Here is an 18,795-nt window from a genome sequence, read left to right on the forward strand (position 1 = left end):
CAATATAAGGATCCAAGGGCTGAGATTTGCTTTGACTTTTGACAGAATTTCACTTATTGACCATAGTGCGCCCCTACTTACGCCTCCTGGATTAATTAATGATATGTTGAATATATATACTCTCTGACATCATAAAATATACTCTCTCGTTCACAAACAATAGTCATGTTTTTTTTAATTCATGGTCCATCTACATATCTATTTATGATAGTTTTTTGTTCTCTAATAAGGTATTTATGTCTTTTTTATTTTCTATTAACATTATTTCAACTAATTTTTCTTTTTATTAGTATTACTTTATTTATTTTTATTAAAATATGTGGCGTCTGCAGGACTATTTTTTACGGAATGGTCAAATTAGGAATGAGTAATACATACTACATAATTACATACGTGTCTGAGTCTTGTATTGACTTCCAAGAAGGGTCCTCGAATCTACTTATTAAGGCAACATGCATTAAGTTAAAACGAAAATACGATGAGAAAGCAAATAAGAAAAGAGTGAAAAATAAAAGTATTGGATTCTTTATTGTGATCATATTTTATTTCAATAAAAAGCAATCAAAAAAATCAAGCGAGAAATACACGATACATGTGTACAATGTGAAAACCCTGAAATCGTGATTCATTTATTATTTGTGGGGTACAGCCACTTCACCTTAGTCAAAAATGGAGCACTCAAATTGCCATTAGTTGAGGTCCATCATATTTTTTACCCTTTTAAATTTTGCAACATGAACTTGTTTAGAATTTCAATTTGGGGTTTTTTGTTTTGACATAATAATATATATCACCTAAAGTATTTTATTATTCATTGCTTCACAGCCCACCAAAAATATGCCTAAATCAATTAACCCTCTTTAATTTATATCCTACAAAAAGGTGACCACTGTTATTTATAAATGTGGTTCGTTAATGCATAAAGTATTTTGACATGTAGATTTAAGTCATGTGTATAATTAAGAACTCTAAAAACATTGCAGTACTCAAACTTATAAAATTATTGAATTTAGTCATTCATCGTTAAATTAATTGCATTCAGGTAAAATGAAATTAAATTAAATTTCCGCCTCAGAAATTCAAATTATAGCGTTGCACTAATCTTATTAGTAGATGATGAATTCATTGATCATCAGCGAAAGACTGAAAATTAGTTCTTTGTTCTTATTTTGATTATAGGTCTTCACTCCAAACTCGATTTACTTAAACAAAACCTCACATGCCAATCTAACATAAACAGTAAGGGAGAATTTAATTTCTTTTTTATACTACTTAATTTATGAAGTACTTGAGTATATTTATGCTTAATATTAGGATTTTTTCGATCTCTTATATTCAATGGGATACAAATAAAGCAAAATTATTTAAATGATGGTAAAATATATATCACGGAGTATATTCAAACATTATAATTTATCCAAATAATAAAAAAAAGTAACTCTCTTGAGTAAGTGGGCCAAAATATTTTAGAGCTAATACGCGCATATGTCATGGTATATTAATTTATTAGTTATCAGTATTGTTGTTTTTTATTCTTTTTCTTGAGCCGAATAAATTATTTACTAATATTTTTGGTAGCAGCACAAAGTTGACTTGCTCATCATCCATGGGAACTCGCGTTTTCTTCTTGCATGAAAATTTTGAAAAAAAATATGCCAAAGAGGTCAAGGAGGTTAGGTCAAGTTATTACAATAATAATAGATACTAATTAGTTAATTAACCATATATAATATATAAGCACATATAGCTAATCTTGATCTTAACACGTTACTATATATCTGAGTGAGCTGTACTATTGAAGATTTTGCATTACAACTTGTCGAATATGGAGTAGTATACTTTGTTTCTACTCAATAAGTAAAATAGATATTCCTCCAGGGGCCAATAGTCTCAAAATTAGACAATACAAATTTTAATATAAGTTAGTCAAATATGAGATATATATGGACAAACACCGTTTAAGTAATGTTATTAAAAAATGAATATCGCCTCATTAAAGAAATAAATTTATAAAAAATAGATATCGAAGGTGTTCTTATGTCTTAACAATTTTGAAGTGAAGTGGTAGACCAGTTCAAGTCAACGCCTGGAAATGGTCACAGGAGAATTTATTAGACTTATTTTAATCTTAAAAAATTACTTCGCCTGCCTAATTAACTAATAATTAACTTATAGTAGTACAAGGTATCATTTGATTTCAAACATTTGAATTTGGCTGTCATCTTGACGTAAAGTTGCATGTATTCCTAATCATTTCCTCATTGACTCATTGTATCATAAACATTTACAAATTATATCTACCAAATACATTTCAATTTGGTGAATTATCATTCTCAAAAGAAAAAATCTAAATCGATTCATTCAAATTTGAATTATTCGTTGAAAATCTGCTATCATATGAAACAAATAATTTCAGAATATAGTAAATTAATCATGTAGTGGAGCCTAACATATACTATTGTGAATCCAAGGAGTTGACCAATTAAAGGTTTGAGGATTTGACTGTGGAGTCAGGCTGGTAAAACTTTGACCGTATTCCATTTATTAATATATATTTTCTTTAAATATGAATATATATCAATATGTGGTTTCTCATTTCTATTATTTTTCAATTAGATTATGTGTTAACTGCGAGAGTTTAATTAAATCCCAGTTAGAGACCAAAAACAATATGCCACGGCCGCATACGGATGCATAAATTGAATTTCAATATATAATTAATAAAGTTACCAAATCAGTGTGTACATTAATAAAAATAAGCTTTTTATAATAAATAAGTATGGACAAGTTTTCAGTGGTCAATATTGAGCTAAGTAACAAGCTATATATTCATTTATTTATTTATTCCAAACACGTCAATAATAGTTAATGTGCCAGTGCCTGTGCCAGTGCCAGTGCCAATCAAATTAAGTGCTCTCATCAACCAAATAATCGTACTAAACCTCCCTTAATTGTATACATATGAACGGAGTATTATAATTCATTTGTCCATTAACAATAGTCTTTTTTAAGAATACACGAATGTTAATAAATAGTTATGGGAGCATTGTGAATAGAGGCTGTGCTTCATCATGAAAAATTATATTCTAATCCTCCATGAAAGAATAATCCGTCTATGGGAAAAAAATTCTAGGTATAATTTATATAAAAAAGAAGATGTGCTTATTGATTATTTATATTTTTAGTCGAATTATAGGTATAATTCATTATTAAACTATTTATATGAATAGTAGATACCGGTCATTGTAATTTCGTAGATACAACCATTTAAAATACGCGAAGCAATTGATTCATCGTTCAATATCAATTGATCAATTCAAAATATGAGAATGGTTTTTTTTAAAATGAATGTAAAATGCTCAAGCTAAAGATGACTGAATCAATAAAATCAGTATGTCGATGACCAAATTAATAAAATCAGTAGGACCTCATAAGTCTAAACAAAATTAATTTAGAGAACAGTAAAAAGAAAAGATGCAAATAAGATGCAAGAAATGACTAGTCAATTACCACCGATAAGTCGATAACAAACAAAAAGACATCATCTCAACATATAAAACACACACACACACACAAATCAGATACCAAATAAAAGAAAAATTAAAAGTAATCATAGAATGAATTAGCAACTTTCTTATTTTGATGGAAAATATATTATTAGTAAGAAAGTAAGTAGAGAACTAAATTTGATAAATATGATTATTATTTGTGGAAGCACAGGAAGGAATTATGTACTGTATATATAGATTAGGTTTGTTAAGAACTTTTTATATTCACGCTTTCCGCGTGCACGAGCTGAGCCGTTGGAGCCGGATCACTTGATTCCTATTTATAAGGCTGCATAACAACTTCAAAACCTCACACGCAAAATCCGAGTACGCAAAAACTAAGGGAAAAAAAAGACTAAAAAGGGCAGAGAATCGAATTCGTGGCGCTTTTCTATCATTTACGACGATAAAAAAATGGTGATGATAGATCAGTATATTTTTGGATGTTTCGCCGCTTCGTTGTTCGGATTCGCTTTGCTCTACAACTTGCGCCGGAAGATAAGGCGGAATAAAGGCTCCAAGGCTGCGGGAAAAGACGAATGCATTACGACCGCAGTTGCCGGTGGATTGCGGCAGGAGAGCGGCGGCGAGCCAGACATTATAATCGTTGGTGCCGGAGTCGCCGGTGCGGCGCTGGCTTGCACACTCGGCAAGGTAATTAAGGAGTTTCTTAATTTCTTCCTCAACTGTTTGATTCTTGTTCTGTCATTCACCATCCAGATTCGTTTATAACTTAGTTACTTTCATTAAATTTCATCAAGCCTTGAAACTATTGCATCTGAAGTATATTATTCAGGCTACGTGCGTAGAAGTCTGCCAATAAACACTAATTATTGCTAGGGAATTAGTAGTATTTCACTTTTATTTTATTATTATATTAGGGCGGAGCTGACTATTCAAATCCTTTTTCTATCTTATTTACGAGTATTGATTCAATCCTTCGAGCTGATAAGAAGATGCTATGTTCGAGTATGTACTACACCTAACGTACTCGACCAAGATTAATAAGAGCTCTAAGCATCCGCTTGATTGTGTATACTAATGCTGAATAATTGTGTGAAGATTAGGTCTTTAATCCGTCATTAACTTGTGAGATCCATCCTTGCTTCCTTTTGTTTATAAGAGACCTGTTTATCAGCATATTTTCTAGACTTGCATAAGCAAATATCTAACATTTGTCGGTTCCTAATCTCTGAATATATATAGGATTAATGCTTTTGTTCTTAAATTAAGTTCAAATTTGGCAATAAATGGGGTGTAAAAAAACTAAGAAAAAATCATTTATATAGGCAGCGGCTGCAGGAATTTTTGAGTCGGATAGTCCCACCTCCTACGGATCTTAGGTGCTAGTTGAAGAATTACAAGTTTCATTCCTCAAACTATGATAATATGGCCTTCAGAAAATTTTAAGATGATGTTTGTTGAATTTTACTCGAACTATTACTGTGTTTGCTGTTGTATTAATTGGCAAGTCATGCCATCCACCTACTCCAGCAGTAGATCTATTAAATATACATGTAAACATGTTATAGTTCTTGGAAGAGTAACGTGGCTTTAAGGTCATGTGATGAATAGAAGTCGAGAACATATGATTTATGCAACTGATACTTTCAATGAAGCATTAAATGGCCAAAGAAACGGTTGTTATTTTCTCATCATTAACATCTTTCCATTGGCATAATTGCAGGATGGACGTCGAGTTCATGTCATTGAAAGAGACTTGACCGAGCAAGATCGCATCGTTGGCGAACTTCTCCAGCCTGGTGGTTATTTGAAATTGATTGAGTTGGGCCTTCAAGGTACAGCTGCAGTGGTCCATATCAAAACTTTATATCAACTCTATATTTATTGTTGCCATAATTGTAGATATTGGACGGTCAGAATTATGTCCAAATTTGTTAGCTGCAGGAAAAGTTTGGTGTGTTCTTTAAACTTGGTTCTAAAGGCTCTGGTTACATAACTGCAGATTGTGTGAAAGAGATCGATGCTCAACAAATTTTTGGATATGCCCTTTACAAGGACGGTAAAGACACCAAGTTATCTTACCCCTTAGAGAGCTTCGACGCTGATGTCTCTGGCAGAAGCTTCCACAATGGCCGTTTCATCCAGAGGATGAGAGAAAAGGCTGCAACACTTCCAAAGTATGATTTCATAACACTTCTTTATTTAATGACCATACTTACTAGATGAATATGTAGGTGTGAATTCCACCATGTTGAGTTGGCAGATTTGACCATTATAGTAGTTAGTTGCACTTCTATAAATGACTTTCTAACTCCATCAATTGCCAAATTTACAATTTTCTATCATGTGTTTACATTGACTGATACCTAAAAGTTGAAAAAGATGCAAGATTGAGCAGATGGATATTTACCGAATCAAATATCAAATTCATGCAGTTTTAAATTCTAGTACACCCGAAAAGGGAAAAGATTTTAATTCGATATCTCCTGATGCAGTGTAACACTTGAACAAGGCACAGTGACGTCGTTGCTTGAAGAAAATGGAACTATTAGAGGTGTGCAATACAAGACCAAGAAAGGCGAAGAGATCACCACTTATGCTCCTCTTACCATTGTTTGCGATGGATGTTTTTCGAACCTGAGGCGCTCTCTCTGTTCTCCTCAGGTGAATAAGAGGACAACATATGAATAAACTCTGCACTCTACGAATTGTATGCTGCCATTTTTATGTCTAAAAGTTTCCTAACATGAGTTCTCTTTATATGGTCAGGTGGAGAACCCCTCGTGTTTTGTGGGTCTGATCTTGGAAAACTCTGGCCTCCCACATGCTAATCATGGACACGTTGTTCTTGGAGATCCTTCGCCTATCCTGTTTTATCCCATCAGCAGCACAGAGATACGATGCTTGGTTGACGTTCCCGGGCAAAAGGTTCCATCCATTTCCAACGGCGAAATGGCGCACTATCTGAAAACAGTGGTGGCTCCTCAGGTGCTTGAATGCTCTCTCAAAGACTTGAAATTTCTTCCTTCCTTGGTACTTCTAGTATAATCTTACTTAAATCAATGTTTCTACAGGTTCCTCCTCAGCTGCATGATTCATTTATAGCTGCTATCGAGAAAGGGAACATAAGGACCCATCCAAACAGAAGCATGCCAGCAAATCCCCGACCCACCCCTGGCGCGCTTTTGTTGGGGGATGCATTCAACATGCGTCACCCTTTAACTGGTGGAGGAATGACCGTGGCCCTATCCGATATTGTTCTCCTCCGCAATCTTCTCAGGCCTATTGACAATTTACGTGATGGATCCACACTCTGCCAATATCTTGAATCCTTCTACACTCTTAGAAAGGTATTTGGAGATCCATGTGCCCCTATGTGATGAAAGCGACTAGAAGCAAGCTATAGAGATTTGATGTTCAAATTTTACTCCCTTTTGCAGCCAGTATCATCTACCATCAACACATTGGCTGGAGCGCTCTACAAAGTTTTCTGTGCTTCACCCGATCCAGCAAGGAAGGAAATGCGTGAGGCTTGTTTTGACTACTTGAGCCTCGGAGGCATCTTCTCAAATGGGCCTATCTCCTTACTTTCTGGCTTAAACCCGCGCCCCTTGAGCCTCTTTCTCCACTTCTTTGCTGTGGCTGTCTTTGGTGTTGGTCGATTGCTACTTCCATATCCGTCGCCAAGCAAGGTTTGGTTGGGTGCCAGATTGCTTTCGGTGAGTAACTTGTTCGTTTTCATGCTAAAAAATTTCAGAATCATCACTTCGTGATGTGTATGCTAAGTATATGTGTGTGTTTTATAACTAATAGGCAGCATCTGGAATCATCTTCCCGATTATTAAAGCAGAAGGCGTTAGACAAATGTTCTTCCCTGCTACCGTGCCAGCCTACTACAGAGCACCCCCTGTTAACTAGAAGATGAACTACCAATTGATCATATTCATTATTTTCTTCTTTTACTGTAAAATGAAAAGAAAAATGGTGTGTTGATATGCTTAAAGAAATAGTAGTATTATAGATGTGTGATGCCTCTCATTCGCATAAACCAGAAGTGTAAACACCAGTGGAATAAGCAACAAGTGCAAACACTTTATAATTACAGTGTAAAGCATTTACTAGTATATCATAGCTCTAAATTTATTTGCACACATTCTACATTTACAGTGTAAAAGCATTTTCTTCTCTTGAATTTTATCCATGTGCTGCTTGATGAAGCAAACAACCTACATTTGTCTATTGGCTATTTTTAGGGATGTCAATCGGGTCGGCCCGTCGGGTTTCGGGCCAACCCTACTCGGGTTGCGGGTCAATCGGGTGCGGGCTAATCGGGTTGTGATTTCTTTCGGGTTATAAAAGCTCAGCCCTAACCCTAAAAGCTCGGGTTTCGGGCCAGCCCAACGGGTTAATCGGGTTGCTATCGATAATATTAACGTGCGATCAATCCAATAAATAATGATTAAAATTACTAATATTCATACAATGTAAAACATTTAATTATGATATATTTGAGATATATGCTTAAACTCAATCATAAAAATGATCAAATACTAATATTTGAGATATTCGTAGAATTTTAATGCATGTTTTAGAAATTTAAATGTTTTTTTTGTGAATTTGAAGTTTTTAATTTATTTATCAATTATTATATTAATAAAAATTTAATATATAATTTGTATATTTAATATAAAATTGAAAGTTATGTTTTTAGTTAAAATTAATCAATAAAATGTCGAATTAATATTTTATTAACATGCGATCAATCCAATAAATAATGATTAAAATTATTAATATTCATACAATGTAAAACATTTAATTATGATATATTTGAGATATATGCTTAAATTCAATCATAAACATGATCAAATACTAATATTTGAGATATTTCGTAGAATTTTAATGCATGTTTTAGAAATTTAAATATTTTTTGTGAATTTGATGTTTTTAATTTATTTATCAATTATAATATTAATAAAAATTCGATTTAATATAAAATTGAAAGTTATTTTTTAGTTAAAATTAATCAATAAAATGTCGAATTAGGAGTAAAAAAAATAGAATAATAGAAATTTTATCGGGTTTTCGGGCCAGCCCATCAGGTTTTCGGGTCTGGCCCTAATGGGTTGCGGGTTAATTGGGTGCGGGCTAATCGGGTTTTGATTTTATCGGGCTAAAAATTTCTAACCCTAACCCTATAAATTTGGCGGGCTATTCGGGCCAGCCCACGGGTTACGGGCTACATTGACATCCCTAGCTATTTTAACGTTTAAAAATGATCACTTATATCATCTCCAACAATCTCAGTAGATCAATACAAAATTGACATTTGGATACTAGTAACTAGTAGATACCAAATTGATGAAAAAAAAACAAATGTAAAGTTGAATAAAAATAAAAATCTGAAAAAAAATATTTTTAAATGTTTAAAATATAAAACCAGCAACAAAAAATTAATCTGATTAAGTATTAAATAATTGCTCAGTATTTTGTCATTCTTATTAGTAGTAATTTAGTAACATATTAGTAGTAATTAATATTAAAATGAATTTAAAGAAAGAGGATTTCCAATTGAAAGGCAATAAAATTCATTTAAGTAACTTGTACATTAAGCCGGAATTCAATTTTTTTCTAACTAGATTGTTTATATTTACATTTTACATTTGTGAATTAGGTGATCACGCAAAAAGGAATATGAGACTCCGTATAAGAATAAATACAAGGGAAATTCTACAAATAAAGCATACCACAAAATATCAGCTGCAGAAAATATGAACAAAATCAAATGCTACAAAAGCATTAATCGATTTTCATTAACATAAAATTCCAATACACATCAGATCAGAAAACCACAAAGGCTATGCAACTGCATATTACCAAGAGCCACAAATCAGAATAACAATTAACAATTACGCCCTCTCTCCCCTAATTCTCCTCGCGAGCTGGATATCCTTAGGCATAATTGTCACTCTCTTGGCATGAATAGCGCAGAGATTGGTATCCTCAAACAATCCAACGAGGTACGCCTCGGCTGCCTCCTGAAGCGCCGCCACGGCGGAGCTCTGGAACCTCAGATCGGTTTTGAAATCCTGCGCAATCTCGCGAACAAGCCTCTGGAACGGGAGCTTGCGGATCAAGAGCTCGGTAGACTTCTGATACTTACGGATCTCACGAAGAGCGACGGTTCCGGGGCGGAATCGGTGGGGCTTCTTCACTCCGCCGGTGGCCGGAGCGGATTTCCTGGCGGCTTTGGTCGCCAGCTGCTTGCGCGGCGCCTTGCCGCCGGTGGATTTGCGAGCGGTTTGCTTTGTGCGGGCCATTGCTAGGGTTTGGAGATTGGAATTTGTGGATGGAGATACAGGCGATTGAAATTTGGGATGAGTGAAGAGTATTTGGAAGGAGTATTTATTCCTGGTGTTTTGAAGGTTTAGGCGGGGATGGAAGTACGATCTTGGCCGTTGGTGTCTGCTTTTTGTAATGGACAGCTGTGATTTGCTAGATTGTGTGCGCGGATCCTTGACGTGGCAGAGCACATGTTCGTTGGATCAAGTGTGGAAATCGGTGGCTGTAAATTAACATGGTGCGGATTTATGACGTGTTTTGTTTTTCTTTTCGTTGAAAATTGAAATTATGTTTTGGAGAAGTGGGATCTGCCAAAAATTTTCTATTTCTACTCCTACTTAGGCCATCCACACTAACCGCCCAGCCGAGCGCTGGCGCTGAGCGGTTCGCTGGGCGATCTATTGCAGCCGCCCAGCGGGCGATTGGAGAGAGAAACCGCGCAGCGCTGGGCGGTCGCGTGGCGCTGGGCGGTCGGCTGGGCGGTCCGTTCGGCGCTATTGCAGCGCCCGGATCGCCCAGCGCACCGCCTAGCGCGAAAATTATTTTTTTTTTCCGAAACACTATATATACGCGCTTTGCTCGTCATTTTCATTCCCATCACTTGTTTTAACGAGTACTCTCTCTATCTTAATTTCTGTTCAAGATCAACAACGGGAAATGGATCTCAACAACGAGCCTAGTTCCGGGAGTAGCGGGTCACAAACTCCGACGATCCCTGTGGGAAGTGGATGGGGTCAGGTGCCCGGGTACTACAACATGTACCCGTGGCAGCAGATGATGCCCGGGGCCCCAATGGGGGGGAGTCCGCCGGGGGGTTTCCGCCGATACCGGGGTGGGTACCCGGGATGCAGATGATGCCCGGGGGAGCACCGGCGACACAGTGGACTCTGGGGGTCGTACCGGCTACACAGGGGACTCCGGGGGTCGTACCGGCTACACAGGGGACTCCTGGGGGGTCCCCGGCGACGGCGGGGGATGTCTATCGCCCCAGTTTTGATTTTTCGACTGGGTCTTCGCACACATCGACCCAAACACCCTTTGGGTTTGATAGTTTCTCCTTAGATGAGTTGGGGTTTGATACTCTCGGAGCTCCGGAGACTCTAGTTCAAGGGGGGGCAGTGCCGGGGCGTGGCGCCCCAAAGAAGAAGGTCGGTGAGTCGTCGCAGCCGGGTGAGGAGGAGGTACGGAGGAGGTGGACGGACGACGAGAACGTCGCGCTCAGTAAGGCGTGGGTGAGTGTTTGCGACGATCCTCTCGTTTCGAACGAGCAAAGGATCGTCAACATGTGGGGCAAGATAGCAGCAGCCTACCAGAGATTTTGCCCGGAGGGGAGGCCCCGCAACGGGGAGGATTGCCGGAAGGGCTGGAACCGAATCAGGGCGGCGATCTCCCGATTTTCGGGTTTGTACACCAACGCACTCCGCATGATGAGCAGTGGCCAAACGGAGGATGACTGCAGGAGAATAGCGCAGAAAGCCTTCCCACTGAAGGGTTTATACAAGGACTTCACCTACTGGAACTGCTATCTTGTACTGAGCGAGTCCGAGAAGTTCCGAGTAGGTGTCGACTCTAGCTGGCCGAAGAAGCAACGACTGAACTACACCGGCGATTACAGCGGCAGCAGCGGAGGTTCCCACGACCTCCCCGAGACGACGCAAGAGTTCCCCACGCCGCGTTCGGTCGGTGGCCGACCTCGCCCGATTGGGGCTTCCCAGGAGGTCCAGTCGGCATCCCCCCTTGGCCAATCCACCCAGGAGCTCAAATTCTTCGCTCGCGCCCAAACGCGCGCTCAGTTGATCAAGACGATGGCCGAATGGCGGGTGGCGACGGATCCCGTGGAGAAGAGCGTGCTTCAAACCTTGCTCTTGAGCCTGCAGGACGAGTTGGAGGCTATACGGAGGGAGACCGGTGGCGGCGGCAGCGGCGTAGGCGGCGGAGGCGACGGCGATGGTGGCGGCGGCGATGGTGGCGACGGAGGCGACAGCGACGGAGGCGACGACGACGGAGACGAGGAGTGAATTGTCACTCTTTTTTATTAATGTATTTTTTTTAAAATTAATGTACTTTTTTTAAATTATTGTACTTTTTTAAATTTTAATAGTATTATTAAACTTTTCCCGTATATGTCTCGTAAATTAAATTCCGTATATTGTGTGATTGTTAATTATGTCATTTTATATAATTGTTATTAGTGATGTGGCTATTGATGTGGCTGGGCTATTTATGATGTGGCAGGAGGATTTTTAGTGCTGATGATGTGGCAGTGGCTAGGCTATGGCTGGGCTATTGCTGGGCTATTCCTATTGTGGATAGCCTTAGGAGTAGTTCCTTGGCACAGGATTGTATTTTATACTAGTACTCCTACTAGTATATGTTGTACGGAATATAACAATCAATTGTTATTAAAACTTAATACCATATTTCTCTAAAAAATTTCGTACATAATAATTTCTAAAATTTTGAGTACCATCTGTGCCAAGAAAAAAGAGGATTTAAACTTATAATTGAATCCTCCAATTTCGAATATAATGCTAGAGACCATAAATATATTTTGATTTAATTGAATTATGAGTTTAAATATTTTTAATATGACAATTTGAATTCAAGTAGAAGCATTCATAATATGGAGAGAAAGAAAGTGCAGTAAAGATTGCATAATAATTACACAAATATCACCTCAAATATGCCTAAAATCGAACGAAAAATGGGAGAAGGAGAGTAGAGAAGCAAGTAGCATTTGAACTGCAAAACATGGAGTGAGGTCGATTTTTATTATATGTTAAGACATGACAATAAAAATCACGTGTTGAAAGTATCAAGTGTTTCAAATCCGGTATTCAAGGACGCCAACGTTATTGGTGTAGTCGATTTTAAATAGAAACACTCAAGTACTAATGGTGTCGTCAATATGATTGGCATGCATAAAAAATCCCTTTTAGGGACTGTTTTGTTGTCATATTGAACTTAAAATCGAATTTTGTTTATATTCTAAACTTAAATTTGTTTTTATATTCCATCACCCTTTAGTCATTGAGAACAAACATCTGTTTTTGAAAAAATCTTCTGGTCGATTGTAGTTGTAGCTACACCAACACCACCCTCGGTCCCCTCTTTGGAAAATCACAGCCTAAACCTGCTTCTAAAACCCGCAACAACACAGCCAAAATCCCTGCCCACATCTAAGCTCAACATCACCATAAACCTAGCCAAAAAAAGTGTAGAAATGGACAGAAATGTGAAAGTAAAAAGCTACAAATTAATCTCCATGTCCGTGTAATAGATTTGCATTTGCTGATGCTGTTTTCCACCACCACTGTACATCATGGACATCGTTTCTCTGTGTTGGCGGTAAAGTTATCGGCTTCTACAATTTCTGTTAAGAAGGATACACTAGAACGAATCATAGAACTTGAAGAGATCTAATGATACGAAATAAGTGTAGAAATTCTAGAGTAAAATAGCATATTCTCATCGGAAATTATTTAGTGAAATACTCCCTTATATTCTTACGAGAATTTCTCTATTGAAATATCGCGTGAAGGAGAGGGCAATCGAGACCATACATATGCTCAGAAATTATATGAATTTCCAACACACACACAAACATAAGCTGTTAACTCATTCTTGTAAACAACTCAATACGAAACTGTTACTTTCCTCTTCAACTGTAATCTGCACCTCTTATCATTCCACATCTACATATGATAGTATCATGAATCTTCAAGATGGTGATCTGTTTCGTCGAATATCTCTTCCTGCAAGAAGGTAGCAGTTGATCAAATTAGGGAATCTCAAAACTTGTAGTTCCTACATAATTGACATTACCTGTAAGAGCTCTTCGATGACGTCTTCCATGGTTATTATCCCGACCGCCTCTTCCTGTCCAGGTAGCGTTGGGAGCGGATTTTCATCTATTTGCAGGATATCAGAGTACATGTTTTTTGTCTTCTTCTTGCTCCTAGGTGTACCCTGGAAGGAATTGCTTCCTGTGTTTTGGAAACTCTTCAATTTCTGCAGAGGCATCCTCGGGTTAACATTTTTATGCGATGAACCATCAATGTCGACTCTCACATCTTTGACTGCACAAACATGGAAGACTAGTGTCGAATAAATGTACATTTGACATTGGCATTTCATCGTAAAACCAGAAGAAATTTACCTCCTGCAGAATCTGTGCTAGGAGGCTTGTCCGCAACTTTGTTACATTGCCTCACAACGACAGCCATGTGACTATGCCCCTTCTGGAATTCATTCAAGATATCATATAATGGCAGAGTTTCCGGTACCCTAACAAGGGAAACGAATAGAAGAACAAGTATTATCACGAGCTGCTATTCTCGGAACTATTTACTATTTCTAATAGTGGAATCATCATCGTAAGATTGGTGAGTTTATGACTTAATGCTACTTATATATTCGGGTTTGGGTAAAGTACATTTAAGTTCTGAAGCATCAAGATACCTTGGAATTCTGCGAATTGTGACACTTTTCACCGGGACTTCATCCTCAGGATGAATCGTCAGCAAGTTTTTCGCCTACAAGATTAGGAAAATGTTCAACATACTTAAATCAGATCATTCAGATAATACATAATCAACCATAATTCAAGTAGCAATTTCAACGTGCTCATAGGCGTTTTCGTGACAGTGATGGCTAATATGACTATATGAGGAAAACTGATTTCATAGCAGAGTGATGGAAGGAAGCTGCTTCTTTAGGATTTGATAATTTTTTTATGAAGAACAGCTATCTAATAAGTCATATTAGCAAGTACCAGAATAAGCCCATTAATGGAACTGAACAGAAGATGAAACAAGTACCAGAATAAGCCCGATGAGATTTGTAGGTTGCTCGTAGTAGACAGGGACTCTGCTGTGTCCTTTCTCCAAAATTAGATTCATTAAAACCCTTCACCATAACAGACACAAACAACTACTTTCAGCATTTTACAACTCTAAAAAAGGTTAGAGAAGCTGTTGATAGAAAATAATGCATATACAACCTGTCGAGCTTCGCATTAATATCAATAGCAAAGATTTCAGATATAGGCGTCAGTGCATCACTTGCTGTTTTGTCTCTGAGCTCTAATGCCCCTGCAATTATGGTCGTCTCATCATGTGTGAGCTCTCCACCTTTACCAGCCTACATAATCAAACTTTATATAAAAAGCATTTGTGGAAAAGAATAAGAAAATACTTAAGAAACAAGATAATCATATGGAAACCAAGCATTTTTTATTTCTTGTACCTCATTTCCATGTAAATTGACTAGAGTTTTCAACTCAGCACGACGAAATAGAGCTCTATGTCGATGGCCAAGTAGTGAATCCAACAACTGGATGCATGAAAAGTGTTAATGGAACTAGCAAAACTTAAACGATCAATATGCATAACTGTACCTTGCTTATAGGATATGCAACTGGAAAACAGATCCAGACAAGGACACGAACCACTGGGGCCACAGTCGCACCAATAGCTAGGCCATATCTGGAACAAACAGACTGTGGGATGATCTGAAATTACAAAGCCATTAAATCAGTTTGTGATGAATTCAATTTGGTATAGCCGATTGCTATCCTGCTTCACACTTGAAAATACAATGGGAACAATACAAAGTAATGTGTGACATATCTACTTCATATTATGACAGTTGAAAGGCAATGAGCAATTATGTCACCAATCGCCACACAACCTCTGATTAGATATCTATGTATGCTCTATCTCATATACGGAAAGCTATAAAATGCTTTGCATTCAGCCTTATGTTTTGGTTGTTCTAATATCTATGAAAGTCCAACTTCAGTTTGTATATTCCTGTGATTTCATACATTTTGCAACAGCCAAAAATGGCAAGATATCAGGATTCCACAGTTCCATAATATTATAAGTGGCTCTCGAGGAATTCCTCACCTCACCAAAGAGAAGTACCAACGTCACAGATATCAGGATTGCCCCCAACGCTGAGATGAGACTGTTGAGGAAAATAGGAAGAGCCTGCAAGGTAAAGTAATAATCATTGAAATGACTCGCTAGCTTTTCAAGTGTAACACCTGAACTTATCATTACCTCCATAGCAGCAGCATTGCATATTAGCAGGGTGCAAAGCAATAAATGCTGATTTTTAACCACCGGCAATATCTTTTCTGCAAAGCGAGTTCAATAATTTTAACAGAAATACAAAGCATCGACATCAGACCTTCATTAATTTATACCTTTGCTTCATAAACACAAGAAAGTAGAATCACTACGCATTTCAAGGTTACAAATATATTTTACAATATCCGCACTTAAATTCTAATCAAATCGAAATATATGCTAATTAATGTTCAAAGACTAGGGGAAGGGTCGTGAAATCTTCCAGTATGCATTCAAAACGCAATTGATCGTCTAATCAGAGAAATTTTAACTTCACCAAATATGATTAAACAGTCCCCAAGCAAAATACCTAAATTGAAGCCTCAAATTAAGCAGAACTCAATCATGAATCGCCAAAGCCGATATTGATCATAATTACTCAACCTAAAACATACTGATGTAGTATAAAAAAAATTTAAAAAAAAAAAGAGAGGCGAACCGGCATGCTTTCGATCGGTGGGAGTGCCAGACTTGGCGAGGACCTCAAGGTCGACTAAGGTGAGAGACATGAGGCCCAAAGTGAGGCCCGACATGAGGCCCGCAAACAGCACCAGAAAAGCCACAACCGCAATGCTAATGAAGAACCCCGCCTCGCAACACTGGTACTCCACCGCCATGCAAAACACACCGCCTACTCACCCCAATTTTATTAATCGATCGCCTCTGCTTTCTGAATTCTTCTACCTAATCAAATCCGTTTCAGATTATGAACAAGTGCAGCATTTTGCGGGAGAATATACGCAATTCATACATGTTCACGGTTTCTGGCCACGTGTCACACTCACATATTTATGCATCTCATCTAATGTTGAGAACTTGAAATCAAATTGAATAGCAATTTCTACTAGGAAAAGGAGAGTTTAATATAATGCAAATTTTCATTCTAATAATGTACACCGACCAATAATGCAGATTTTTCGTCAAATAATGCAGATCATCACAACCATCCAATTCAATGATCCAAGGGCTGTGATCTGATTGAAGTTTGCACTGAAAAGCTGTGAAGGACCTTAACACACCCCTATATATATATATATATATATATATAGGTGTGTGATCACATACTAACTTTTTATAGTAATAACTAATAATTAAATATCAATTTTATATGTTAAAAATATCAACACAAAGACATAAATTTATTAATTTTTCTTGTGTTGATAAATTATGTCTTTGTGTTGATATTTGAATATATATATTATACCCTAACCACATGTGATGAAGTAGCCATGAAAATTGAAAGGTAATAGGAGTAGTATAAAAAGAATCGCATCTAAACTAGAATCACAATAAAAATAAGGGCATATATTACATTATTAACAATCTGGTAAACGAGCAAATTATTGATCCCTAGAAAAGCTTATATGTATAATATATGAACATCGTTGGTTTAAATTACTACCAACAATTTTAAAACTTTCTAGAGATATTATAGTGATTTTAAATTATAGTAATTCTAAAAAAATACTACTACTATTTAATTAGTTAAATTTGATAATTATAAATTTAATTTAAATTTATAAATTTTCTAGAGATATTAATTATTTTATAGAGAAATTATATTTAAATTTAATTTTTTTAGAGATTTGTTAAATTTACATAAATTGAGTTTAATTTTTATTTTAACAACCTTTTGGGCCTAAACATAAAATATGTGGTATGCAGCTTATGCCGTTATGCGTATATCTGTAAATAGAGTTCAACTACTAACTTAAACATAGGACTAGGAGCATCAATTTTCATAAGAATAAGCCCACAATAAATCATGTAATCAAGAGTCGTTAATTTCCAATAATAGTTTAATGCAAAGCTTTTTAGGAAAAGCATGACTCACAAAATGACTTATTTTGCTACGATATTGTATTTAAAAAGTTTTTGTGTTGGGCCAAAAGGAAATGGTAAGATTAAATAGAGCTTAAAAGTCGAAAATATTTATTACATAGGTCAACTCAAACCTATTTAAATGTGTTATATGTAAGGTGTAACCCGCTTCAAGCCCAAAAACTTTAGTATATGGTTTAATATAGTGTTTGATTTGGTGGATTAAATAAGCTTGAGTTTTGCTGAGTAGAATATTGCTATATAGAATTAATCTTATTTTGCAAGTCTTCGAATCCCAACTATATCTCTTATTTCATATTTGTTTCAATTCAAATTAAAAATTGTTACTTTCCTCTGTCTATGTTAACTTTTGCAATTTCGATCCATCCATAAAATATTGGCCACTTTTTTTTTTCATTTTTGATAAATACACCCAACTTTCAACCACTCACAATCTATAATAAAAGTAGCAATAACATAAATATGAGACCCACCATTCACTAACTTTTTTAACTCATTTTTCCTCATATTTTTTAAAATACGAGCTGAGTCGTAGAATATTTTTTCACGATACGGGGAAGTAGAAAACAAAAATTGGCAGCCAGCTAATATCTTTTCTTCCAAATATTTCTTTCCAGAGCATTTTCTTTTCGAGTTTGTATGATTTTAATTTAAGTTTTACTTGACTATTTAGGCCCAACAACCACAAAAAAAAACATAAATATTACTGGGCCCAACAACCGAAATTCTGACAATTTTTTTCTTTCTGGCGACTAATTATTTAGGCCCAACCACCAAAATTAATTTCTCGCTAATTATTTTTTCACTAAACTAACTCGTGGAAAATGACGTGTGCGAAATCTATACTAATCTAAATTGCAAGTTTGATGAAAAGCCCTTAGAGCATCTCCAATGGCGGCGTCGGCACCGGCACGCCAATTTTTCGCGGACGCCGGTGCTGACGCCGAACCATTGCAGCCAGCATCGGC

At 36.7% G+C, this 18,795-nt stretch overlaps 3 protein-coding genes across 3 annotated transcripts; 1 reads left to right on the forward strand and 2 right to left on the reverse strand.

The window, feature by feature from the left end:
• Positions 1-3,808: 3,808 nt before the first annotated feature.
• LOC121743295 (squalene monooxygenase SE1-like) lies at positions 3,809-7,636 on the forward strand. Its single transcript, XM_042136554.1, has 8 exons — positions 3,809-4,202; positions 5,236-5,347; positions 5,515-5,689; positions 6,008-6,176; positions 6,282-6,500; positions 6,587-6,862; positions 6,953-7,231; positions 7,326-7,636. The coding sequence occupies exons 1-8, from the start codon at positions 3,963-3,965 to the stop codon at positions 7,428-7,430; spliced, it is 1,575 nt and encodes a 524-aa protein (XP_041992488.1). The 5' UTR covers positions 3,809-3,962; the 3' UTR covers positions 7,431-7,636.
• A 1,659-nt stretch (positions 7,637-9,295) lies between these two features.
• Positions 9,296-9,906, reverse strand: LOC121743746 (histone H3.2). Its single transcript, XM_042137104.1, has one exon. It carries the CDS (start codon positions 9,827-9,829, stop codon positions 9,419-9,421), a length of 411 nt encoding a protein of 136 aa, XP_041993038.1. The 5' UTR covers positions 9,830-9,906; the 3' UTR covers positions 9,296-9,418.
• A 3,563-nt stretch (positions 9,907-13,469) lies between these two features.
• On the reverse strand, positions 13,470-16,645 carry LOC121743590 (DUF21 domain-containing protein At4g33700-like). Its single transcript, XM_042136918.1, has 11 exons — positions 16,425-16,645; positions 15,917-15,993; positions 15,761-15,844; positions 15,250-15,363; positions 15,099-15,185; positions 14,854-14,993; positions 14,672-14,759; positions 14,313-14,386; positions 14,011-14,138; positions 13,677-13,930; positions 13,470-13,606 (listed from the first exon to the last, which is right to left on the reverse strand). Exons 1-11 carry the CDS (start codon positions 16,600-16,602, stop codon positions 13,562-13,564), a joined length of 1,269 nt encoding a protein of 422 aa, XP_041992852.1. The 5' UTR covers positions 16,603-16,645; the 3' UTR covers positions 13,470-13,561.
• Positions 16,646-18,795: the final 2,150 nt, after the last annotated feature.

This window comes from Salvia splendens, chromosome 8 (genome assembly GCF_004379255.2).
Source record: "Salvia splendens isolate huo1 chromosome 8, SspV2, whole genome shotgun sequence".
Taxonomy (NCBI): domain Eukaryota; kingdom Viridiplantae; phylum Streptophyta; class Magnoliopsida; order Lamiales; family Lamiaceae; genus Salvia; species Salvia splendens.

Bases quoted from the DNA above. Each gene is read 5' to 3' on its own strand.
- LOC121743295 (XM_042136554.1), top strand. From the start codon at position 3,963: ATGGTGATGATAGATCAGTATATTTTTGGATGTTTCGCCGCTTCGTTG. The intron at 6,177-6,281 runs GTGAATAAGAGG...TTATATGGTCAG, and splicing joins GCTCTCTCTGTTCTCCTCAG to GTGGAGAACCCCTCGTGTTT. The intron at 7,232-7,325 runs GTGAGTAACTTG...TATAACTAATAG, and splicing joins TGGGTGCCAGATTGCTTTCG to GCAGCATCTGGAATCATCTT.
- LOC121743590 (XM_042136918.1), bottom strand. From the start codon at position 16,602: ATGGCGGTGGAGTACCAGTGTTGCGAGGCGGGGTTCTTCATTAGCATT. The intron at 15,364-15,760 runs GTGAGGAATTCC...TTGTAATTTCAG, and splicing joins TGGTACTTCTCTTTGGTGAG to ATCATCCCACAGTCTGTTTG. The intron at 14,139-14,312 runs GTATCTTGATGC...TTCCCTTGTTAG, and splicing joins ACAATTCGCAGAATTCCAAG to GGTACCGGAAACTCTGCCAT.
- LOC121743746 (XM_042137104.1), bottom strand. From the start codon at position 9,829: ATGGCCCGCACAAAGCAAACCGCTCGCAAATCCACCGGCGGCAAGGCG.